The sequence below is a fragment of the Caretta caretta genome, chromosome 2 (genome assembly GCF_965140235.1).
Source record: "Caretta caretta isolate rCarCar2 chromosome 2, rCarCar1.hap1, whole genome shotgun sequence".
Classification (NCBI taxonomy): Eukaryota; Metazoa; Chordata; order Testudines; family Cheloniidae; genus Caretta; species Caretta caretta.
This window is the reverse complement of record NC_134207.1, coordinates 234260022-234286292: the sequence shown is the minus strand read 5'-3', so window position 1 is coordinate 234286292 and position 26271 is coordinate 234260022. Positions and strand designations below refer to the sequence as shown.

The window sequence follows — 26271 nt, the reverse complement described above, 5'->3', positions numbered from 1 at the left end:
CACAAAATATTGCTGCATCTCCACCTCAGAACCTAAAGCCTCAACTGCATATTGTTTACCAAGCCCAGCCTGCATACCTTCCAGCATTCCAGAAACCCCAAATGCTCCCTAGCCAGCAGTCAAAAGCTTCAGCTTTTCTCTAACAACTTTAACAATGTCATCAATGTCTGTCAATACAAAAATCTGCAGCCCACAGAAACCTTACAATTTAGGGCAACATAAAATAGATGGAATATCATATAAAAATAAATTAAACTAAAGATGCCACTACAGTACACTAATTAGACTAGACTGGGTGGAGTGGAGTGAGTGGGAGAGAATTTGGGAAAGGCAGGGTCACATAATTGTGGGTTCCTTTATTCATTATTATTATTATTGTTGTTACCATAAGACCTAGGAGCCCCAGTCAAAAACCAGGACTTCATTTTGTTAGCCCATTTTTTTGGTTCTGTAAAAACCCAGAACAAAAACATGGCCCTGCCCCGATTTATGTTTGATGTGCCACACACATAGTGCCTTTATTACATATATAATTTAAACAAGAACATTTAGAGGATTTGAAATATTAGACACTTGTTTGATTCCCAAACATGTAGCAATGATTGAGGCTGGTTGTTCTCATGAGGATCTTCTACTATGGAAGTACTGTTCTTGAAAAAAAGAAAAGAAAAGTAAAGAAAAAAAAAGATTAAATGCAAAATAAAAAAACAAGGAAACAAACAAATCCCCAGAGACACACACAAAAAAAAGCTTGAAATAACTATTTCTCCAATTTAAAATTATGTACCGCTATAGCAAATTGTCATATGCAAAGAAAGAATTTCTTGTTTTCCAAGATGCCACAATCTCATGCTCAAGATAAAACAGATTTAGACTATCCTACATTCAGGGTAAGTTTTATTATTAAAAGATGCAAAAAAATTAACTTCATGCAGAACACAGGACTTCCTTATAACTGTAAATAATACATGAGAAATATTTTACAAAATTCCAATAGGAGCATTTACTGCCAAGCAGGATAGTTAAAGTATGGAAACTAAAAAAATGCCGGACAACTAGTCTAGGAAACGTAGGAAATGTGGAGAGAGACTGGTCATGAAAAGACAAACCTTTTGATGCAAATTTATATATAGCATCACACGCTTTAGCCAAAACTTCCTCTTCTGGAGAATTAAGCATCAGCACCACTGTTGCTGCTTTTTTGCTTTCAATCGATAAAGGGTCAAACTACAAATACAAAAGAGAAGAGAATTTTCTCAGTCATACTAAGCCTTACTGTTCAATGCAGCAGCCCACTATATATATATATTTTTAAATCAGACTTGATCCAGTCTGAGATTTATAGGCCAGCTAAATATGTTTAAATGGGTTTTCCATATACTCAATAGGATTCAGGGACATTTTTTCATCTTTCCTAATAACAGCTTGAGCTTCTGCTGAAAGATAAGAGGGCAAAAACTCACCTTTAAAATTGCTAATTTAACACAAAATGATAAATTCAGTGAAACTAATTATACAGATGACACACGCAAAGTTTTATTAAATTACTTACCAACAAGAGTACTTACTCACTCACTCTGCTGATCTCTGAAGGAGGTTAGTGGTTTTTGATTTGACACCTATATTCCCACACCACCTGCACCTATATCCCACCCAGCCAGGTCTCAGATCTCTGGGCAGCAAGCCATTCTGCCCAAAAGCCAGCAGCACCTGTGCTTTGCTTTCTCTCCAAAGACTATGAACAGTATATTGCCAGCAGTTTCAAGTTACCACAAAGCTCCTTCTAAGCAAGCACACGTATTCTTAAAGTAAAAGGATTATAGCAAAAACATAATAAAAACAATAATCAGATTTAAACACACTAAACATACCAGGAGTCACCCATCAGATTTATCGGGCTCGAGTAGGCCACAGTCTTTCCAATCCTCCCCTAAGGACTGGGGCCCCCACTGGACAAAAGGTTCTGTCCATTTGCTGGATCAGAAAGAAGGCCCTAAGTCAGTTCAAACCCAGCCTTTTTATATCAAAAGCCCTTTGTCTGTTGGTCTCTGGAAAACCGTGTTTGAACCAGTCCATGCAAGCCTCCTTGTGGAGAGGGTACCTCCCTGGAGAGGTTTACAACCTGAGTGATTCATCTTAGTCATGCCCCACTGTTTTTGACTCCTAGAAGAGCTGTGATAACTCTCCCCTCTGGAATTGTACACAATCCCTGACCCACAGTGATACATAACCTTAGTACAATATGTTCCCCAAAGAGATTATATGTGGTTGCAATAACAGTCACAGTGTGTTTGGCAAATACCCATCTGATAAAATGTGTGAAATCCTGGCTCCACTGAAGTCATTGACTTAAATGAGACCAAGACTACATCATATGTGAAAACTCTGGGAAAATCTTCACACTTCCTTGTATAACCAGAAAGTCCTGAAGACAGCAGTAACTATGTGATTTCATCATGCAGAAGAGGTGAAAATTTTGACAGCGATTTCTGCAACTCTGATGCTGCAATAGCAGCCACTAAGCAGCATGTGGGGAGAATTCTCTGAAGAGCACACCCGTGTAAGGAACCCATGTACTCACATGTTGCATGGGGAATAGGTTTTGCCCTGGTGCACATTCTCCTGCACTCCTACATTGTGGTAGTTTTTTAAAAATAAAATGATCCTTCCTGTGCTATCTTTTCCCAAGATCCCTTGTTAAACACCTGCTCTTCATGATCTTATGCTAGTTGGAGCATTACCCTGACGCGGTCTCTATTCAGATAGCTGGAAGTGGTACAAGTGTTCATTTCCATTTCTGACCTCTCTTATATAGAAAGAAACCTTCTATCAAATCCAGCTGCTCTGACTCTCTTAACAGACTCTTTGAAACTGACATAGTTTGAGAAAGGGCAATTTTTTAAAAAGCCTTTTGTTCTTTATTTAGACTGAAGCATTTCTGAAGACTTTAAAATTCAACCACGAACAAAAAATAAGCTTTTTTTTTTTTGGCTTTAACATACAATTTTTGTGACTTTGGGAAAACAGTCTTCTGTCCCGGCCATATCACATTCAATGACTGTGTCAGAGTATCTGTGTTAAAGGGGCTAATATATAGCAGACTGCTGAAGTCAGGAAGATTTCCTAATCCACAAATGTATTTTTATTTAAAATTTAGTAAATTAAAGCATTTAAAATACAAATCATGGCATATCTAATATACAAGTTATATATTGTATTAGTACTAGCATTCTATTAAATATATCTATACCATATAATTACACACTTTAAACCATTTATTATTTGTGTTGCTATACTACTCTTTAGTGCCTTTTCATATTACTAATACATCAGAGGTCCATGTTGCTAAATAATCCTGAACATTGAGGTCACCAAAATGTATATACATAGCTCATCAGTCAAGGATATCACTTAGGACCAGGTAGATCACTCAGATCTTGCCCTGAACTGCAGGATGTGCTAGAAGAGGGCAGATGAGGGTACAGGAAGCTTTTTGTCCCCTATCCTCAGTGTACATGTGCAGAAGTAAGACAAAATATGCTCCTAGGACCCAATCCTACAAACTCCTCCTCGCAAAACTAGTCCTTACCATGTCATTAATTCCATTGACTTCAATGGGGCAACTCACATGAGTAAAAGTCTGCAGGACTGGCCCCCTAGAACTCCCTTGAATGCTATGAGGGGATTGCTTGGCTAAGGCACCTGTCTGTGCTTATGCCCATCAAGCGATGTTGTCAGCTGGCTTGACAATATGGCCCAGCAACTCCCACATAGTTCATGCTGTGATCAGCATCGGGCCTGGGAAGTAGTGCAATTAGTTAATCCTCACAGCAGCTCTATGAGGTATGAGCATAGTGAGCCAAATTCTGATCCCAATGTGCAGCCCAAAGGACAGCTCTATATGCTGGGGATCTATATGGGAATCTTTTCCCTAGGCTGTAGAGAGGCAATACAGCCATTCCATGGCCTCTACAACAGCCTCACAGCTGCAACAGCCTATGTGGTTGGTTCACTCTCCCTGCATGGCAAATGGCCACAGGGCAGTTGAGGATCTCTTGCCACACCTTCACTCTTCTCCTGTCCCAACCAAAAAATCTCTCTGTGTGCTGGGACATAGGAAACCCCTATAGAGAAGAGCTATGTGGTAAACACAGGATATAACCATTCTGAGAGTCAGACAATCCTGTCCTGTCCCACCCCTTTCCAATTGCTGGATCAGGGCCCTTTGATGCAGTGGAGATTTAAGAGATTAATGTCATATCCCTCATTTCTACTTCTACTAAGGTGACTACATAGCAAGTGTGAAAAATCGGGACGGGGTGGGGGGTAATAGGTGCCTATATAAGAAAGAGCCCTAAATATTGCGTCTGTCCCTATAAAATCGGGACATCTGGTCACCCTAACTTCTACATTTATATTTCAGCTTGTAAAGGTTTGGGAGCCTTTAGGGTGAAGGGCTCTATATATTGTAAATGTAAACTATTGATAGATTCTAAGGCCAGAAGGGACCATTGTGATTATCTAGTCTGATCTCCTGGCCATAGAATACCACAAAATAATTCCTATAGCATATCTTTTAGGAAAACATCCAATCTTGATTTAAACATTGTAAGTAATGGAGAATCCACCCCAACTCTTGGTAACTTGTTCCCAACTGTTAAAAATGTATGCATTACTATTATTATACTACATCTATACTAAGCAGATATGACAAATTGAGCTGATAACCAATAACAGATATATATACACCACCCTCCAAAATATTCTGCTATCTGAAGTCTAGCTGGGACTTTTAGCAAACAGCCCGTAGAGGAAGGAGCAGTGAGGAGCTTGGAGGGAGGTAGGAAATCATCTGCGACACTTCTTCATGGGACACAGCCATCATAATTCCTCAGGTGCACAGCTAGCTCTGCTGGCCAACACATGAGAGGGTGGGAGGCAAAGCCATAGCTCTGAACCAATTTTTCTTGGATTTTAGTTTTCTAATTTTAAATAAGTGGGCAGGTGCTAAAAGTCTGTCTGAGCACTTTTTATTTTAACTTGAAAGGAAATAAATAAAAACCTAAAAGAATACTCCTTGTCCCTTTCCACCCAGCTGTGGCTGGAGGATGCATCTGTGCCACAGCCTCTGCACTCCCTCAGGAGCTGTGGCTGTGATTTGGGCTTCCCTGATGCAGGCTACATAAAGGAGGAATTCTTGCTCCCTTCCCTCACCCCTGTGCAACTGCATTAGACATAGCCTTGAGCGATTTCTCTATAGCTTTAGGTTGTGTGCTTCTATAAACATTTGGTTAGGCTAGAAGGTAAAGATATAAACACTACTGGAATAAATCATAACCTCACTTTTTTCTGAAACTTCAGAACTTCAGAAACTTAGGCTTCTTGAAATTGTCATAGGCAGTTGCAGACCTTGCAATGATATTAGGCTTTGAACGGAAGGGTGATTTACAGTTAACATTCTAATGAGCCATCTATTGAAGAGGGAGGGTCACTTTCAGCCCTGGTGAAAGCTAGAGAAACTCCACTGACTTCCAGAGTTGGGCCTGCCTATAAAAGGGATGAATCTGGTCCAAATATTTAGCTGTGGTGATGAAGTGGTAGATATAGAATTATAGATTCTGAGGCCAGAAGGGAGAATTGTGCTCATCAAGTCTGACCCATAAATAAATATTTATTTTAAAAAATTCAGTCCTGATTTTAAAATGGCCAGTGATGGAGAATTTACCAAAACCCTTGGTAAATTGTTCCAACAGTTAATTACCCTCACAATTTCAAAAATGTACACTTTATTTCCAGTCTGAATGTCTCTAGCTTGAACTTCTAGCCATTGGATCATGTTATACCTTTGTCTGCTAGACTGAAGAAACCATTATCAAATATTTGTTTCCCATTTAGAGTCTTATAACCTGTGATCAAGTCGCCTCATAACCTTCTCTTTGTTATGCTAAATAAACTCAGCTCCTTGAATCTATCACTATAAGGCATGTTTTCTAATCCTTTAATCATTCTCATGGTTCTTCTCAAAACCCTCTCCAACTTATCAATATTTTTCTTGAATTTTGGATGAATCTTGAATGAAGAAAACTGAGCTGTTTCTCATGGGGGGAGTTGATAACACAGAATCCACAGTGCTAGAGCTTGAAACATCTGTAAATCATTGAGGTGTGTCCAGTAACAGAGCCATCCACGCTGCTACACAACTAACCCCATTGAGATGAGAATGTGCCAGCTCGACAGTTTGAACGCCATGGAGTTTTTGGTTCTTTCCCCCTTCCTCTGATGTTTACAGTGGGAGGAGAGCATATAGACTTTAGAGAAAAATGAAGCTTGGATTGTTTCATACATTACTGTTTATAAACCCCGCCAAAGATAACATTCTTCATAAAAACAACACATGCCTGGTCACTGTTTTGCATACTGTCCAAAGAAAGCATAAATGGGATCATCTTTATGAGACATTTTTAGAATGCATGCGGAAGTTAGTGGGAGTAAGGGACTATGCAAGAAGGGTATGATTGGAGCCTATAATTGTGTAATATGTTCATTTCACAGCACATAGCATTTTATAAACTTACCACATCCTTGGGAGGAGGCTCCACTTCCTTCTTTACTTTTTTACCCATTCTAAAAACAAACAAAAAAACAAAAGCAGTTAATAAACAAACAAGTGATGTTGTGTGTCTTAGGACCTAGTTCACCAGGGATGTTGTACAGAAGCTTTTAAGACAGGCTCTCCCACCTGTTTGACCTACCTAGCCAGTCTAGACAAATCTTAGAGGACTCTTTTGCACGGAGCAACAGTAATTTCTTTGGCTGAAAGTCATCCCTCAAAGGCAGCAATATTATATTTGTGCCACAGAACAAACTTCTTAACACTTGATCACACCTGGAGAAGCTTAAATGCCAACTCAATATACCTCTGAAAAGTGATGAAGAAAGAGACACGAGATTGGAAGGCAATGTGATACTACAAGGTCAGGTTGTAGTGGTAGTTGTTGTTTCCATATAGGAAATATATTAAGGATTAACTTTTCTGTAGGTTTAGGTTCACAAGCATGCACAAAACTGTGCACCCATTTATTACAACTGTACATGAAAATGGGCGTTTAGTTGCATAAAAATGTATTTTTCCATGGATGGTTGCAGTAATTACCCATACAAATATAGACAGACAACTCTATGAAGACACACTGGCATTTACAAGCAGTGGAATAACAACACTCTGTGACTGTTGATAAGGGCAGATTAGCCCCTGGAAGCAGAAAGGGAAAAGACAACAGAACAAATTATTTAATAAAACTCCAGAGCCTGTTTCTCCGCTGCCTTCTACCTTGTGTAGTCATATGCATCTGTGAAAAGTGAGTGTAACATACTTCAATTCTGACTTGATAGTGTTTTCATTCACTTTATACAGAGATCGATAATTACACAAGGTTCAAGGCAGTGAAGAATCAAGCGCTTATAATTTTATCATGGGATTTTACTCAGAATGCAGATGAATATGCAAGTAATGCTACACTTCCCTACACTATTCAAAGAGTTTTTGGGTCCTTGATAATGTTAAAAAGCAGTATGATCCGTATGAATGAGCTTTAGTATGAAGGAATCGTATATTCAGTGGGCTAACAGCCTTTGGCCTCACTTCAGGAGCTTAATTACCCTACACAGACAGTTACTTCACCACTACAGTGACTATCCTGGGTTTCAGTACATTCTGTCATCAAATAGTATCATCAGTTTAGTTACCAAAAAGCTCCCTTTGTTTAGTGGCCACTTTCTGCTAATTAAAAAAATGTGAATTTTATACTGAATTGTCTCAGTCAATTGGGGTGAATAGAGGTGGAAAAGATATCGACCCACAATTTTTAGAGCTGGTCAGGAATTTTCAGACAAGACAGCTTTTCATCTAAAAGTGCCAATTTGTCAAAACTTCAAACTCTTCCAGTTAAAGGGGGAGTAATGACAAAATCCTTTTTCAGGAAGGTTTCTCAGATCCAGGACGGAATTCCTGCTAACAGTGAGCCCATCACCAAGAGCCTGGCGGTTATGGCACTCACCTGGGATACAAAAAATTGGGAGAACTAAGTTTAAGTCCTTATTCTGCCTGATTTAGAGCAGAGACTTGAACCCAAGCCTCCCAAGCCACAGGTGTATTCCCTAACTATAGGGCCACAGAGTCTATTGCTTTTATTCTGGCCCAATGAATATTTAATAATTTATAAAAAGGGGAGCAGCTCCAGCACCTGAGAGACCCACACTATAATAGCTTGTTGGGTAGAGCATTCAATCAGGCAAAGCAGGGAGCTGAGCCTAAATCCCCCATGTCTCCTGCATGCCCTTTGAGTACCATAACCACCAGGCTATTCTGGGGGCGGGAATGTTACTCTCCACAATAAATTTCAAGAGGTCTCAGGCTCATCCTGCTGCAGAACAAAGGAAGTTTTTCAACAGCATGTTTTCCTGCCCCATGACAATTTTCAATTTCCCAGCCAGTTCTAATGGCTATTCCTCAGTAATGCAGATCCCTATTGCTTGCTGACTGGATGGTCAATCTGCATATTGACCATATGGCTATTTCTCAATAATAACATAGTATGCATATTCTTGGGCTCTGACTTCCTAATGCCCTCAGCCATATATGTCCACAACACAACTGTCTGCTTCTGATCCTCATTCTTCCTGACCCCTTTCAACTTTCCCTCCTGTACCTTCTTGCTCCTGATAAAGGCTAAGAATTCCACACACATAGATAGATTCCTATCATATGAGATTACAGTCTGTCACTGTACCTTATTTTGAATGTTTTTTAAATTGTTTCTGATGATATTTGCAGCCAGATTCTCTGGTAGGGTATATCAACCTAAACCAGGCAGATTTGGTTTCAGAAGGACTCTCCATACTGTGGAGAGTCCTCCAGTGGTGTAGCATTGTTGGAATGAAGGAAGCATGGATGGAGGAAAGGTCGCAAGGCTGGGATGTCTTATGTCCTGGTGATCCCCTGCCTTCCAGAACAAGGCCTGGGGACTGCAGGCAGCTGGCATAAAGTAGAGCAGTCCTAAGGCACAGGATTTTCCACACAAAATGCTGTAGTGTGAATTTATTTCAGAGGTTGTTTTCCATTCCTGTTGCTATAACTGTCAGCTATTTTCCCCTTTGCTTTTCTTTGCATTCTGACTAACCCTTGCACCCACTCAACCAACCTTTGTTTCATTCTCTCATCACCATACCTGTGATATCAAGGCTTCATAAAGACAAATGAGGGATTTTACATTTTAGTCAACTGTTAGCTAAGGGAAGTAGCTACACCAAAAAACAAGTAATAGTGAGAAGTGCAGTTTCTGCCAATTTCCACTGCTCAGCCCCTGGACTAAAAAAACTGTATTCCAGTTTTAAGTATATGCAAAATTCAACAAACTTTCCCCAGCTGAAAATACAGTGCCTTGTTCTCATGTGCTTACTCAGTAGCTTTTTATAGTCTGTAAAGTAGTTTGCCTAACTGGTTTATGTAGTAAGGTCCTTTTAAGGTTAGAATGAAAGGAAAATGCAACACATCTAACTGAAAGAGAATACACTCCTGTTCTTTAACGGTCTTACTATTTTTTATTCTCCATTGTTTCTAATGTTATTTTAAAAGCTTGAAAATGAATGTATTTTATTTTATTAATTAATTTAATTATTCAATTAAATATTTAGAATACAGACACCCTTCCCGTGAGATTATAACTTTAATTGTGGCCAAATTTTGGGTCTAAACTACTTGTCAATATGTCCCTTTTAAAGATGGAACTCTATATTAATAAAAAAGCAGTATCACCAATTTGAATTTGAGAACCTAGTAAAGGATCTTTTAACCACAGTGATGCAGAAAATTGCTCTCTCATTCTAAAAGCTGTTACCATCACAAGTCCTACACTTTTCCTAAATTACTTGAGATCAAAGAATTAAGGGCATAAAAAGGGCTTTTAATAACTTAGTCAAGTATAAAATTAATATTCTATGACAACTGGCTTTTTTATACTGAGGAGTAACACATAGTACAAGTGAATTTTCAATGCATCATTCCCCAATAAACTTGAGGATTAAATGAGTGTGAAGAAATAGTTTTCCTTTCCACTAATTCATAGCAGAGTGATGGATGACAAGTGAACTGTAAGGAAAATAGTCTGTAAAACTTGCCCTGAAAAATGTGAAAAGATCCATTGAAATTTGCAGTGTTCAAACACACTCTCAAATCCTAACCGTTCCTATACAGTACCAGATGTCTACTTCTACTCCCAAAACCAAACACGTCAGTTTGTATCCACAAACAAAAACTTACACCATGGTGGGATCAGATATTTGCACTTACAAAGCTACTAACTGACTCCAGTGCTTCCCTTCACCCATTATCTAAAACTCAAATGACAGAAGGAACAGCCTAAGACCCTGCAAGCCCTGAGCAGCAGTGAGCTGTGAGACAAAGCAAAGGAATAAGAAAAAAGCACTGCCAGATGTGGAACTTACCTCTTTGTCAAGAAACCAGAGGTCAGTTCTGGGGGCAATTACTTCCTGTGGAGATGGGGTAGAGAGAGAAGAATGTAAGGATAACTTCTGAGCAGTTATTTATCACTTGATCCACTTCTGGAGCTGACAGTGCCCTTCTCTAGGAGAGCTTGTGGCTGTGTTACTGCAACCTTTGCCACCAGCTTCAAGTTTTTCCTAAGAAGGACCCAGAAATGTATTATTTTTCTTCAAAATGTTAATTAGTTTGACTTAATTAAAATGAAAACTAATTAGACTATATAAAGTCTAGGTATTTCTTCTCCATTATAGAAATCCAACCCTTTCTTTCTGTCCCAACAGCTAAAATGCTTGTCATCTCCTGCCTTGATTACTACAGCCTAGCCTACCAAAACAAGTTTAAACTTCTCATCTTTACCACCAAGGCCCTGTATAACTGTGCCCAGTCTACATCTCAGGTCTCATTTCATACTGCTCCAACAGTAATGCCCACCCTGCAACTCCCTTTCTTTCCTTCTCCAACTCCCATCATTGAACTTTCTTACATCCTGTCCCCTATGTATGAACAAACCTCCCAAACCCAGTACACCAGGCCCTCACTCTCTCCTCATTCAAACTGGCTTCCTCCCTTCAGACAGCGACTCCTTCACTCTGCTCCAATTGAAAGCATGTTGCTGTAGGTTCTGGGGATGGGGGGTGGGGGCCCTCTTGAGACAGTACTGCTCCTTCCCTTCCTTAATCTCTGTGTGGGATCATCTGTAAATCCTACCACACAGTTCTTTTTATTTGCCTTCTGATTTTTGAACCTTTAGTGTCCACTTGAATAATATTTTCTAGCTTTTCTTCACAACCATAAGGGCTAGAAACTTACTTATTTTTTCATGGAAGCTGAGATTCTCACATGACTCCAGGATCTGGGGTCTTAAAAATACACCAATATCATAAGACTTGTGATAAAAATCACAGGAGTTGGCAATACTAACAGTGATTGGTAGGGTTACCTTTTTCCATGTTGCTCCCCAAACATACTTTAGACCTCTTCTGAAGAGAGCCCCTCAAAGCACTTGGTGAGAGGGTATTTCAGTCTTCATGCTCACTGAACCCTTGGATTTTGAAACCATCAATTGGGTACCAATTGCAAGGATTTTCTATTGTGACATTTTTTCACTAAGAACGAATCTTGTCTACCAATTCGTTTCAGATAAATCAACAAAACAGCCAATGACACCAATCTGGGCCTTGGCCTCAGAAACCACACATGGGGCTCAAATCTGAGCAGGCATCCTAGATGCACAAGGATCCATATGCCCTTTAGCAACCTTCTATGCCACTCATCCTGTGACAAAAATAGTATATTAAAAAAGTACTGAACTACTACATTTTATTTTCAGAAAAACTCAAAATAAAATGTTTATCACGAGGACACAGAGACTAGTAGGCGAGTCACTCAAACCCTGTCCATGTGCAGCTGAAAACATTCAAGTCATGTCCTATTAAGACTGTAGGCTATTTGAGGCAAAAATGGTGTCTTTCTCTGTTTTGTATAGTATAAAGCATAATATGTGATTAATAAATGAAGAAATTGAATTAATGGGTAGAAATGAGAGAAAAAGAAAACAGCAACAGGGTTTGTTAGGCACAGAAAAATTGCCATACTGGATCACAACAGGTCCATGGAGTCTAGGATCCTGCCTCTCACAGTGGCATGTACCAAATACTTCAGATGAAGTTGCATGAAACCTGCCCTCAAATCAGTCTTCCGAACTTGCAACTGTTAGTGGTTTGCTAATTCCTTGAAGCATGAGGGTTTATATCTCTAACAGTTTTTTTTATCTAACACAATTGTGGATGTTCTTATTAGCTATAGAAATGTTTATTCCCTTTTTTCATTCTATTCTATTCTGAGCCTCCATGATATGTTGTGGCAACGAGTTCCACAAGTCAAGTATGTATTATGTAAACATGATTTCATTAGTTTTAAATTTGTTGCTTTTCAATTTCATAGACCATTCCCTTTTTCTTGTATTTTAAGGCTGAGTAAATATATGTACTTGATTTATCTTTTCTATACACTATTCATTTTATTTATATCCTTCTTTATTGTTCTCTCTGAACTGTCACCTCTCAAAACAGGCCTTCCCCACCCCACCCCAAATCTCTTCATTTAGCAGTCTTTCCAAGCCTCTAATCATATTTGTTGGTTGTCTCTCATCTCCTTCAATGTCTGTTATATCTTTTTCAGATGTGATGACCAGAAATGAATACAGCATTCCAGTTTCCTTTGTACTAATGGCTTCTAACACGGCATCATAAAATTTTAGGTTCTACCAAGTTCCTTGAGCGGAAGTTTTCATCGAGCTGTCCACAACGTTAATAAGTCGTTTCCCGGAGTGGTTACAGATAATTTAGAACACATTAATGTGACTGCAAAGTTCAAACTATTTCTTCCAGTGTGCATTACCTTGCATTTATCAACAATGACTTCCACCTGCCATAGAGCAGCCCTTCACCTAGCTTTGTTATGTCACTCAGGAGTTCCTCACAATCTTCTTAAATCTTGATAAAACTAAATAATTTTGTCTCATCTCCAAATTTTGCCATCTCACTGTTCTCTCCCTTTTCCAAATAATTAACTAACATATTACATAACACCAGACCTAGTATATATCCTTGGAGAATCCAAGCTGTGACAATTTGAATGAGGGAGATTTTTTAAAATTACGTGTGAGATTTTAAATGTCACGTTGAGACACACAGCAAAATCCCTCATCCCAAGAGAGAGAGACTTGAAGAACTGCTTTAATATGAATCTAAAATAAATGAGACGTGGCAGTTATGCAATCACTTTCTGTACATTAGCAGCAGGATATTTTTAATACTCAAGTCAAGGAGTGTCTGCCACTACCTCACAAGCAAGCCATTTTAAAGGGTCATATAAATCAGAGGTTCCTAACTTTTCAGGCAGCTGTGCCAGTTTACTAAACTATGATCCTGATGGTAACAAACAGTGCCTCTTGGTTCCCATTTCAGTTGTGTACATTCTCACAGTTTTTCACAAAGTTGCCAACTCTTAAGATTTTATCACTAGTATTGCAACATTTGGTGTTTTTCTTAAAGCCCTTTCTACTGGAGTCATGTGAGTATCTGAGAATCTCAGCTTTTATTTTATTTTTAAAGTAATTTCTATCCCTCGTGGTTGTGGAGAAAAGCTTGAAAATGGGAACTCTAAAAGTTCAAAAGCCAGAAGGAAAATAAAAATAATGTAAAATTAATATTTTAAAGACTCATTTTTAGGCGACTTTGACCCTTGATTTTTGAATGCCTGGAGTTCACACATGACCACAAGCCACCCAAGAGAACAGAGTAGCCACAAATGAATGGGAAGCAGGCAGAGACTCCAGGTTACTAAAAAAAAGAAAAGGAGTACTTGTGGCACCTTAGAGACTACCCAATTTATTTGAGCATAAGCTTTCGTGAGCTACAGCTCACTTCATCCGATGCTGTAGCTCACGAAAGCTTATGCTCAAATAAATTGGTTAGTCTCTAAGGTGCCACAAATACTCCTTTTCTTTTTGCGGACACAGACTAACAGCTGCGACTCTGAAACAGGTTATTAGAGTTCACCATTAAGGGTCTGATCTAGCTCCCCTTAAAGACAAGAGAACAGAAAGAACTCCTATTGACTTCAGCAGGATTTGGACTGGATCCAGAAAGAGGCAATTTAGAGTACCAGTCCCAGAAGCCTGAAGTGCCAGCTGCTAACATGATAGACCACTTGTTGAGAACTACTAATGAAGACTGGAAAATTATTCGCTTAAGGGACAGCAATGCAGGCAGAGACACGGCAAGGGCAGGACTGAGGCGGGCAGACAGACAGACATTACACCTCCCCCACACCTGACACACACGAGCGTTGTCGGCCACTCTCCCCCACCCCGACAGACAGACAGACAGACAGACACAGCCCTCTCCCCACCACGCCGGCTCGCCCAGCCCCGCGGGGAACGTGCCACTCACCCGCGGCGAGGGGTGCCCACTGCCCAGGGGTGCCGCCGGGGCCTATCGCCAGCGCTCTCCCCCGCCTCGCTGTTGTTTGCCGGTTGCTAGGGAACGCCGAACGTGCCCGCGGCGCACGCTCCCGGGGCTCCCTCTGGCGACAGAGGGAGGGAGGGAGGGAGGAGGCAGCGCCGAGGCTTGTGGCGCATGCGCACGCGACCTTGTCGCGGGGTCGTATCTCGCGTCGCGGATCGGGTTGCCTGGGGCTGGCAGCTGATGCTGCGGTTAGCGGCGCACGAGGTCGGGTCTGAGTCCGGTGCGTTAAGTGGCGGGGGGGAGCGATCGCTCCCCCCATATGCAGCCCCTTTGTGAGGAGGCCCGGCTCCCTGCCCCAGCCGCTGGGAGGTTTCAAAGCGCGGGCCCTGGGGCCGCCCAGCGACGCTGCTCCCGAAGCTGGGGCTGCGCAGGGAAGGGGCGGGAGCGGGGCTGAGCGGTAAAACCAGGGCTGGGGGTAGGAGCCGGGGCTGAGACGAGGGCAGAGGGGAAATCCCCTGCCAGGGAGGTGGGGGCCGAGCGGGTGAAAGTGACCCAGATGCGGTGAGCCAGCTGCTTCCCCCTCCACAGGACGGCGCAGCTGCGCGCCCACGGCCCAGGGCTGTGCTGAAAGCCCTCCCTCTCTGATAGGATGTATTGAGCTGCTAAAGGAGGCTTGAGTCAGTGAAACCCTTTACAGACGCCTTCCCCCTCCAAAAATTAAAATCGTCAGTGTTTATACGAGTCCCGTATCAATGGACAGGCTGTATAGCGCCACGTCGCAGCTCACCTTTGTGTCAGCTTTCAGAGTAACAGCCGTGTTAGTCTGTATTCGCAAAAAGAAAAGGAGGACTTGTGGCACCTTAGAGACTAACCAATTTATTTGAGCATGAGCTTTCGTGAGCTACAGTGTAGCTCAGGAAAGCTTATGCTCAAATAAATTGGTTAGTCTCTAAGGTGCCACAAGTCCTCCTTTTCTTTGTGTCAGCGGCTGTTCTGGTTGCCTGAGCTGGGCTGCCTTTTCCTTGTAATCCCTGTAAATGGAGTTTCATTCCTTTTTTAAACTATTATTTTTATTACTCTTAGCACTTCATCATTTACCTTGGTTACTGCTGCGTAGATGGATCTCATTGTGCTATTTAGTTGATACTTTCATAGTAAATAATCATTGAAAATATTAATAGTTGCTAGTAGCTTCAGCAATCAGGGCTCACACTGTTTCTAGTACCGCTTCCTGTTTGTATTGGGATATGTTAGTTTTTAATTCTAATTTTTTTTTTGCATATTTGATGTACAAATTTATTCTGTGGTGTCATGTGACATTAAGGATGACTGATTTCCTGATTTGGTGTCAAAACTTAGTTTCTTGTGATTCACCAATAGGGATTGCCTTTGTCAATGGTTATTTTGCCTCTCTAGCCAGCACCCTTTTGCTTTTTTCACATGTCACCACTTGTGTGTTGAACTTGGTTCCCAAATAGTCACTACAGGCCAGATTTGTAAAGGTTGAAAGCACCTTGATGCTTTTGAAAATCTCCCTAGTTGCCTCAGTACCTTTAGCATCGTGCCCTTAAGGCCAGGTTTTTATCTTTTGTGAAATCCTTCTCAAAGGCAAATTTCTACTTTTTTTTTTTTTTACTAAATACAGATATACACCCCCAAGATAGATTGACAACCACAAGTATTCAACAGTCTTGAGTTATATACCCAAAAGTTCTGAAATTTAAAATACATAAATAAATACATCTGTTTTTTTAAATTTCTCTTTTTGTTCCTGAGTCTTTAGGGCACGCTAGCTTCATACTTTTGCTGTTACCTCTCTCAAAGAATCCATATATTTAAAGAGGTTGTACGTTCCTATAACATTCAGTATCATTTTTGACTTCCAGTAACATGGTTCCGCTGCTCTTTGTAAGTGAAAACTTATTTAAAATCCTTATTTCTGCAAGTAATTCCTCATCCTGCAAACACTGAAGAGCATGCTTTACTCTTCTGTCACTTCATTTGTAGCATACATACATGCTGATTTTTTTTCTACTGAATTGTTTATACTAATTGCATATTTTAATTTTATGTATGTTACATATTTTGTTATGATACATTTCAGTGATGTTCTTCATTCTGACAAGTGTACTGTTCTGTACTGCCAAAATCAAGGATTTTTTAAAATGAATTATTCTGTTTCTCTTTTGCATTGGTTGCCATTTGGTGAAACTAAAGTGCCTTGTCTCCACATGTTTTTACAGGGGGATAGCAAATAGTTATCCCACAAGAAAAAACATATTTTCTTAACACTGAGGACAGACTATAACACGGACTCAAATGTCAAATGAACCATTATTATTCATAGCTTGACAACTCTGATACTGATTGTGTGGCTAACGCTGCTCCTTCACCGTAAGATGTTTTTATGTGTGAATGTGTGCTGCCCCTATTTGTGTAGGTGTCATGGAAAACCAGTTAAAGCATTTTAAATTAAAGGAATTAACAGAGGCTTTCCCACCCTCCGTTTCCTTTATTAAGTGCTTGTCTAGATTGTGTGACACTGAAAGTGTGATGTTAATGCACATATATTACAGTGTTGTAAACCCCTGTGTGGATGCAGAGTTAGGTGGCCTTAGTTTTGTCAACAACAGCCGGGGCAACCATAGAAGATTGCAGAAATCCTTCCCCAACACTATTAATCATCAGATCTTTGACCTGTTTTGAACATTTTTAAAATTGTGTGTAGTCCATGTGTATCCCCTGTTTGATATTTTAAGTCCAAAGGAGTGATGTTATGGAGCACTCAGCTGAACTTTTCCTGTAGAAAAGCCTTTGCAGTATTTCATAGATATCAATTTTGGAATGACAAAATTTCAATAAATGGTGTAAGATTAAAATTTAAGGTGATCTTGCTCCTTCTTTCTGTTCTAAGCTGGTCAGGACACCTTTCATGGGGGGAGAATAAAGGCCTGATAATGTCATGGTAGATCCTGTTGTGCACACAGAGGGTGTTGGCCTAGCTGTCTAATGATCCCTTCTATAAGCAATAGTCTCTAAGGTGCCACAAGAACTCCTTTTCTTAATGCAAATAAAGTGGTCTACTTGTTCTAATAGAATTAACTGATTGATATATGTTTTGGTGCTTTACCTCTAAAGATTTCTCTTTGATTTTAACCTCTACCAGCTCATTAACCACACAAGATAGAAACTTTATCTTATCCCAGAAAAATTTAACTTACACACACAGCATTTGTTGTGTTTAAACCTTTCGTACATCATGATAGTAATATTGAGTCCATTATTGTGATATCCACAACAGTGTGAGAACACAATCTGATAGGCACAACAAAAATATTTTCAGCTCACTTAAAACATTGTGATGTTGTGTCTCAGCACATGTGCAGAGAGCAGGGCAGATCAGTTTGCTCTGAAACATCCAGAAATAGGGTGTGGCAGTTACTAGACATGCTCTATATTTATTTCTGAAGCAGTATAAGATGTTTTCATTGTAGGCAAGACACTTCCTGTTTACTCACCTTATAGCGGAGCCAATCAGAGCTCAAAGGTGGGAAATGTTATAAATATATCTGCTGAAGACAGCCTTGTGACATCAGTGGTTGATCAGTGCAAGAGCCTGCACATTTCTGCACATGCATCTGACAAAGTGGGTATTCACCCATGAACGCTCATGCGCTAATACGTCTGTTAGTCTATAAGGCGCCACAGGACTCTTTGCCACATTTCTATTGTGAGAGATGGATTTGCTGATAACACTGAGAAATGTTTGAAAAGAAAGAGGATGCTAACATTCTTATAAAGATCTGAAGAAGCCAGACTTGTATGATGCATATTATGGACATATAGAATCATAGAAATGTAGGCCTAGAAGGGACTTCGAGAAGTCAAGTCCAGTCCCCGATGCTGAGGCAGGACCAAGTAAACCTAGACAGGTGTTTGTCCAACCTGTTCTTAAAAACCTCCAATGAAGGAGATTCCACAACCTTCCTTGGAAAGCCTATTCCAAAGCTTAACTACCCTTATAGCTAGAACGTTTTTCCTAATATTTAACCTATATCTTCCTTGCTGCAGATTAAGCCCATTGCTTCTTGTCCTACTTTCAGCCCTTATAACAACCTTTAATATATTTGAAGATTGTTATCAGGTCCCCCCTCAATCTTCTTTTTTCAAGACTAAACATCCAGTTTTTTTAACCTTTCCTCATAGATCAAGTTTTCTAAACCTTTTATTATTTTTGTTGCTGTCCTCTGGATAATCTCTAATTTGTCCACATCTTTCCTAAAGTGTGGCACCCAGACTGTGACACAGTACTCCAGTTGAAGCGTCACCAATGCCCAAGTAGAGCCGGTTGATTACCTCCCGTGTCTTATATACAACACTCTTGTTAATACATCCCAGAATGATACACCCTTTTCTGCACCTACTTTTTTCACACTGTTGACTCATGTTCAATTTGTGATCCATTGTAACCCCCAGATCCTTTTCAGGAGTAGTACCACCTAACCATTTTCTTCATTTTGTTGTCGTGAATTTGACTTTTCCTTCCTAGGTGTAATACTTTGCATTTGTCTTTACTGAATTTCATCTTGTTGAATTCAGACCAATTTTCCAGTTTGTCAAGGTCATTTTGACTTCTAATCCTGTCCTCCAAAGTGCTTGCAACCTCTCCCAGCATTGTGTCATCTACAGATGTTATAAGCATACTCTCCTCTCCATTATCCAAGAAGTCACTAATGAAAATATTTAATAGTACTGGACTCAGGACTGACCTCTGAGGGACCCCACTAAACACTACCTACCAGTCTGATAGCAAACCATTCATAATTATTGTTTGCGTATGGTCTGTCAACCAGTTGTGCACCCACCCTATTGTAGTTCATCTAGAGCAGTTTTTCTCAACCTTTTTGATTCCAGGGACCGGCTTGGTTCATTCCTAAACTGTATCAGGGAGATATCAGGGACTGATGCCAGTTTATGGACCGGTCACTGAGAAACTCCAGTCCTGGAATCTGATTGGCGGAGGTCCAGATTGATCCACAGCTTCTTTTTAAACTAAGCACAGGAACAGGAAGTTGTCCATGCAACTGGGTTCTCTCTGCTTTAGACTGCTTCCCTGATGATACCTGCTCCTACTGCGTGCTACAGATCTCCTGGTGACCTGACCGTCCCTGACACCTGCCTCCTGGTTTGCCTTATGGTCTGTCTTGGACTCTCACCTCTTGGTATCTGATCTGGCCTGACTCCAACTCCTGCTCTGACCACTAAGTCAGACCACCTACATTCCATTGTGACTGTTTGCATGGACCACTTTGGGCACAGGAGTGGGCCTACTGCCAGCAGAATGGATCTGGCTAATACTTCAGGAGCACCGAACATGCTTGAGTGGGGTGCCTGCCTTCAGGCGGACGATCAAGGTCTGCAGGCCCAGGTCATCCAGCTGGCCTAGAAGAACCAGCTATTGCAGGAGCAAGTGACACAGTTGTGTACTGAGAATGCTGCACTCCAGACACAGCTCATGCAGCCCTGTTCCCCGACACATCTGCTGGAACAGTTTGATGGTAATCACCACTGAATCCAGGGTTTTATAAACCAGTGCCGTCTTCTGTTCATGATGTAGCCCTTAGTCCTATACTACTGATCATGCAAAGGTGAGCCTGGTTAGCAGCCTGCTGCCTTGGGAAGCATTACACTGAGTCTTCCCCTTGTTTGAGTGTGACAGTCCAGTACTGTCGAACTAGGAAGTCTTCTTCCAAGCCATGTCAGTACTATTTGACAATCCGCACCAAACTCGAATGGCAGAAACTGCCCCAAGGAAGATCAGATGGGGCAGGGCACCATAGCCTCCTGTGCTGTGCAATTCCACCCATGTCACGACTGATACAGACTGGAACAAGATAGCACAGATAGACCAGTTCCAGTGGGGCCTGCAAGAAGTTAAAGACGAATTAGCCCAGGTAGAGATGCCTGTGAGTCTGGATGCCCTCCTGGGCCTCACCATCCGTATAGACAATCGGTTACGGGAAAGAAGGGAGGAAAAAAGGTGGGGTCATGCAACTCCCCAATCCAGGTATTGTGACCGAGCCAGTGCAGGTGGAGGTGGTCCATTGATGGCTCACCCCCAAAGAAAAGGAATGATGACACCAGCACCACCTCTGCTTTTACTGCAGAAAGTCAGGTCACTCCATCTCTGCCTGCCGTGTATCAACCCTAGACTTCAGTCTAGACTGGAGTACACCTGGAGCCCTGCCCAAGGGCTCCCCACTTGCAGGTGCCAGTCCAGTTGCACATATCTGGGGCATCCCTGAAGATTCCCAACCTACCTGCCCTCATTGACTCCAGCACAGCTGACTGCTTCATGGATGTAGTGGCAGCCCAGACACTGCAGAATCCCCTGAAACACAAGGCCACTGCTAACTATATAGAGACAATTGATGGTCTTCTGGTCCAGTAATGGAGGCTATGATTCAGAGGCATTGAGAAACATTACTATTTGGCGTGATCCATTCTCCACACTTTCCCCTGATCCTTGGTATCTCCTGGCTAGCCCTCCACAACCTGCTCATGTGGTGGCAAGACCATAAAGGGTCTGGGCTACCCTCCTTAGTAGATCTTGGTGTTCACTGTGATCATCCTGCGCAGGCACAGTCGAGGTTCCCGCTACCGCCTCATCAGGGGAAGAGGAAGAGGATGCGAGGACCAGTTCCGGGCCTTGCTCCTGTCCATCAACACCTAACAGATCCCATGGTGTTGGTCCCTGAGGTATGGTACCGGGCTCAGTACCTGGGCCCTGTTCCTGTACTGCGGGAGGAGGTAGTGGGGCTCTACCCTCCGGTGCCACAGAGTACGACCTCCTCGACTGAGACCCTTGGGCCTGATGAAAAGTCCAAGGAATCCAAAATGACCATTGCACAGGCATCTGCCACTGTGCCGGCAGGGCCGTTGGTGGAAACCCCTGGCCCACATCTGCCATTGGATACTGGTGGTTGGACTGGTGTTGGCTCCTGTGGGAGCTATAGGATTCCAGCTCTGAGTCTGGGGGGCAAGGATTCACTTTCCAGTGACCATGGGGGAGCGGTGCCAGATGGTACCGGTGAGTGGTATTGGGAGCAGGGTGACCAGTGCTGCGGCATCAACGCTGGTTTCCCCTTTGACAGCATCTGGGGTCTCAGTGCCGTAGCCACTCTCGCCTCTAGTGCCGGTTCACACCTGGTGGGGGATGGAGGTACCAGTAGGGACATCAGGTCCCGTGCTGCCTGGAATGCCTTTGGCGTAGATGGAAGCGCTAGTCTTGCGCTCCTATGGCTCTCCCTCGGAGGAGAGTCCAATGGCACCAGACTCAATGGTTCCCTCTCTGGGGCCAGAGTTGACAGTACAGACTGGCTGCCATTGATTCTGAGTGGCTCTGCATGGGTCGCGCTCTGCCGATTTCCTTGCAACCACTGATCTTTGGAGTTGGGGAATGTCCCCTGTCCATTTTGCATTGTTTCTTACATGGCACCGGCTACCATGATTGGTGCTGAGTGTCTCCATGAGGAGTAGATCTCTGCACCAGAGAACTTTGGCGGTGCCGTGAATCCCAGGATGCAGATGAGGAGTTCCTCCTCGGTGCCAGAGAGGCGAGCCTGCAGTGCCTATCCCTCAGAAAAGCCTGTGCACTTCTCACCAAGGCAGAGGTGCTCAATGCCGAGTTGGCATGATTTGGCTGTGAGACTGGACAGAGAGCCGCCTCCAGCAGGAGGAGTTGTCTATGGTCCCTTTCTTTTTGGATGCAGGGTTTGAACCCTTTACAAATTCTGCAGCAGTCACGTAGGTTCTTGAGGCAAGCTGAGAGGGGGTTGCTAATAGACATAGGTTTGTGGCAAGCCTCACACTGCTTGAACCCCGGAGCCTGAGGCATGCCCCTGTGCCAGGGACGGGGGAGAACCCCATTAAGTGTGATCCTACTATATTACTACTAACTAATACGGAACCGTAACAACTAATTACTAAGTTTTTAACTGTATACAGGAAGCAGACAATGTTGACTGCCGAGAGTATTTGCAAGTGCAAGGACAAACAGAAGTTCCAGCAACCAACATGGACGGAAAGAAGGAACTGAAGGGGTGGTGGGGCGGCAGATTCCTAGCTATTGTGCCATGAGGGCGCGATTCCAGGGGACACTAGAGCCGACCTGATGGATATCATTGAAGGAAAAACTTTCCAGCGGCGGTGCATGCAGTGTGCACCCCTACATTAAAATGGACATGAGCAAGGACTCAAAGAAGAACCTGCAGCTCTCAGGATTTGGTTATAGATAACCTAATACCAGAAAGTGAATAACTTCAATGTCCTGTCTATAGATTTAATAATCTTAAGTAGTATCACTTTAAATTAATGATCTTAATACTAATTATACCAATTGTGTGTTACAACTGATGATGTCTTTTATTCTTTGTGTAATTAACCTGTGGAAATTACTGGCATAAGATATTACTGAGGCAAATTGCTTAATAGGATTCAAACAGTTAGTCATTTACATTAATAATAATGATAGCCATAATTACATTAACTAAAATAAAAATGACTAACTGTCTGAGATTAGGAAGAAATTTCCTCCATAGGTATGTTATGGAGTTTACAGCATCCTCTAAAGCAGCTGGAAGTGGCCACTAGTCCAAAGACAGGATACTGGACTAAAAGGCCCAAAATTATTTGATCCAAAAAAACAATATTTTTGTTCCTTTGTGGGTTTGGTGCCATAGAGTATTTGCAGCATAAACTACCAGTAGGTAATGTCCTATGCACTGCTGGTAACATGTTAATTAAACTCTTTGTAAATGAGTCTAGGACATTTTAAACATGGAAAACATTGTAACAACTATATGGGATGGTGTGATGTTCCCCTCTGGTGTTATCTGGACCGGTGATCTGCTAGGTCACTCCAATCCTTGATTCTGGGAACCAGCTTTACCTTGCTCTACTGTGAGAACCCCCACTCCTGGGCTGTTCACGCACAGCCTCTAGCATGTAAGCTGCTCCTTGGATTGTGCAACCGAATGACAACTAGCCAATATCTCCGGTCCCAGACACCACCCTAGGAACCTCTGTCTTGCAGTGTCCAGTTATGCCCGCTGGACACTGCAAGCTTATATGAGTTTGTCAATTTAACAAAGAAATTAATGTGTACCAGGCTTGTTATCCCAACAGGAGTCTCTGACACGCTTCAAACCAAACACACTGCTTCAGGTAGAATAAACAAACAGATTTATTAATTATGAAGATAGATTGTAAGTGATTATAAGTCAAAACATAACAAGTCAGATTTGGTCAAATTAAATAAAAGCAAAATGCATTCTAAGCTGATCTTAACACTTTCAGTGCCCTTACAAACTTAGATGCTTCTCACCAGAGGCTGGCTGGTTGCTCTTCAGCCAGACTCTCCCCTTTGATCAGTGCTTCAGTCACTTGGTGTGGTGTCTGTAGATGTAGGTGGAAGAGATAGAGAGAGCAAGGCAAATGTCTCTCCCTTTTATCATGTCCTTTCTTCCCTCTTGGCTTTGCCCCCCCCCCACACACACACTTCAGAGTTAGGAGGGCATTACCTCATCACAGTTCCAAACTGACCAAAGGAAGGGGGGTGACTCACTTGAGAGTCTAAGAGATCTTTTTGTTGTTGCCTAGGCCAGTGTCCTTTGTACCTGTGAGGCTGGGCTGAGTTTGTCCCACACATGCCCTGATGAGGTGTGAACTGCCCCTCTGTTCTTGGAGAGTTTTTGCCTGGGCTTGCTTTAAGCCATGAGGATACATTTTCAGCCTCATAACCATACATGAAATTATAACCTATGACCTTACTGTGACATTGCACTCCACATGTTTTATGGAAATATGCTTATGAATCTGAATATGATGTAACTGGAACTTGCTTTATGCAGAAGGTCTCTTGTAAGGTATCATAATAAAGGTTAAAACCTACTGAATATATTCCTCCTATTTGTATGTATGTATCATTCTTGTATCTGAAGCTAGAAATATGAAATATAATTCTGAGGTCCTATTGTAATTATGCAAAGTGTGGGCCATCAATGGTGGTTTAGAATTTTGATGGCTCCCATTGACTAGGAGAATTGGTTGTAAATGGCTCTGTTTACTTACAAACCTTCCTGTGTACATGTAGGCCAGCCCAGGAATAATGGAGGCTGGGGTCTCACAGGACATGTGATCATGTCACCTGATACTGGAATCCATCTTAAATCTGGTACTTTTCCTTTTTAGGACGGGTGGGGACCTAGAGAGACAAAAGATTTCCGCCTTGTACCAAAGCTATAAAAGGGGGTGGAACAGAACAAAGGGGACTGCCAGTCATGAGAACACCTCTGCTTTCTGCCTAAGATGTCTGCTGGAACTAATAAGAACTGTACCAGAGGAAAGGATTGGGCCCAGACTAGGAAGGATTCTAGTCTGTGAAAGAAGCTTATTGGAACATCTCTGAGGGTGAGATTTTACCTGTAAACAGTATCTTAAGCCTTAAATAGGCTTAGACTTGCGTGTGTTTTGCTTTATTTTGCTTGGTGACTTACTTTGCTCTGTCTGTTATTACTTGGAACCACTTAAATCCTACTTTTTATGCTTAATAAAATCACTTTTGTTCATTAGTAAACCCAGGGTAAGTGATTAATACCTGGAGGAGCAAACAGCTGTGCATATCTCTCTATCAGTGTTACAGAGGGTGGACAATTTATGAGTTTACTCTGTATAAGCTTTATACAGAGTAAAATGGATTTATTTGGGGTTTGGATCCCATTGGGAACTGGGTGTCTGGGTGCTGGAGATAGGTGACCTGCTGAGCAGTTTTTGGTTAAAGTCTGCAGCTTTGGGGGCATGGACCAGACCTGGGTTTGTGTTGCAGCAGGCTAGCGTGTCTGGCTGAACAAGGCAGGGTTCTGGAGTCCCAAGCTGGCAGGGAAAACGGGCTCAGAGGTAACGTCATGTCAGGTGACAGTCCCAAGGGGGTCTCTGTGACCGAATCCATCACACTTACTATAACATTACTGTAACAATTACTATAACATCACTATAACAATCATGCTCAGTGCATCATGAGCCTTCCGAAGACACCCAATATAACGAACTTTGCATTGGATACAACACAATCATTTTATAAAGAAGAATGTGGGGATATAGGGTGTTCCCCCAAGATACAGAGCATCACAGATTGATTTTTAATTTGTTCCCCGGGAAGGGCACAAATATTAAGAGAAAATTCAGAATTATCACTGTTTTGCTTCAAAACAATTTAATACTTATCAGCAAATCTAACACTAGGAAATAGTAATAGGTCAATACAATAGTGTTCCTTTTGTTGACCTATACACAAAAACAGATATTGACTGAGACAGAAATGTAGGTGCTATTTACCCTTCTGTGACTACCTTCCATCTTTTAGCACAGACTTCAGTTTGTCTTTCTCCACATTTCTTATAGCATCTGACTGCAGATAAAAGCTAAGTTCCACATTCATGGCCCTCATCAGATTGTACAGATCCTAGCACAATTGGATTCTGATCTCATTTGGTCCCAACCGTAATAAACATGATTAATAATAACTGTTTTTGTCACAAAAGGTTGGTCTTCTTTAAATGTAAAAAGGCAAGTGATGATATTGTGTCTTATTCAACTTTTAACATTACAGTCATTTACATGGTAAACAAAAAGGAGCTTTCGGAGTAGCAGCCATGTTAGTCTGTATTCGCAAAAAGAAAA

General features: G+C 41.8%; 1 protein-coding gene and 1 long non-coding RNA gene across 9 annotated transcripts in view; one reads left to right on the top strand and one right to left on the bottom strand.

Moving 5' to 3' along the window:
* The window catches only part of ARMC3 (armadillo repeat containing 3), a 118973-nt gene extending 104315 nt beyond the window's left edge, over window positions 1-14658 (bottom strand). For 7 of the 8 annotated variants that reach the window (XM_048837901.2, XM_075125915.1, XM_075125914.1 and 4 more), the window contains exons 1-4: window positions 14518-14658; window positions 10504-10548; window positions 6576-6624; window positions 1110-1227 (exon numbers count right to left, since the gene is read on the bottom strand). In XM_048837901.2, coding sequence (XP_048693858.1) covers window positions 1110-1227; window positions 6576-6623 — 166 coding nt within the window. In that variant the 5' untranslated portion in view covers window position 6624; window positions 10504-10548; window positions 14518-14658. Of the gene's footprint in view, window positions 1-1109; window positions 1228-6575; window positions 6625-10503; window positions 10699-14517 lie in introns of all 8 variants that reach the window. The other variant, XM_048837900.2, reaches the window with a different exon arrangement.
* A 76-nt stretch (window positions 14659-14734) lies between these two features.
* LOC142070879 (uncharacterized) lies at window positions 14735-25168 on the top strand. Its single transcript, XR_012666794.1, has 2 exons — window positions 14735-14796; window positions 24784-25168. It is a non-coding gene; the product is annotated as an uncharacterized LOC142070879 (long non-coding RNA).
* The last annotated feature ends 1103 nt before the right edge of the window (window positions 25169-26271 follow it).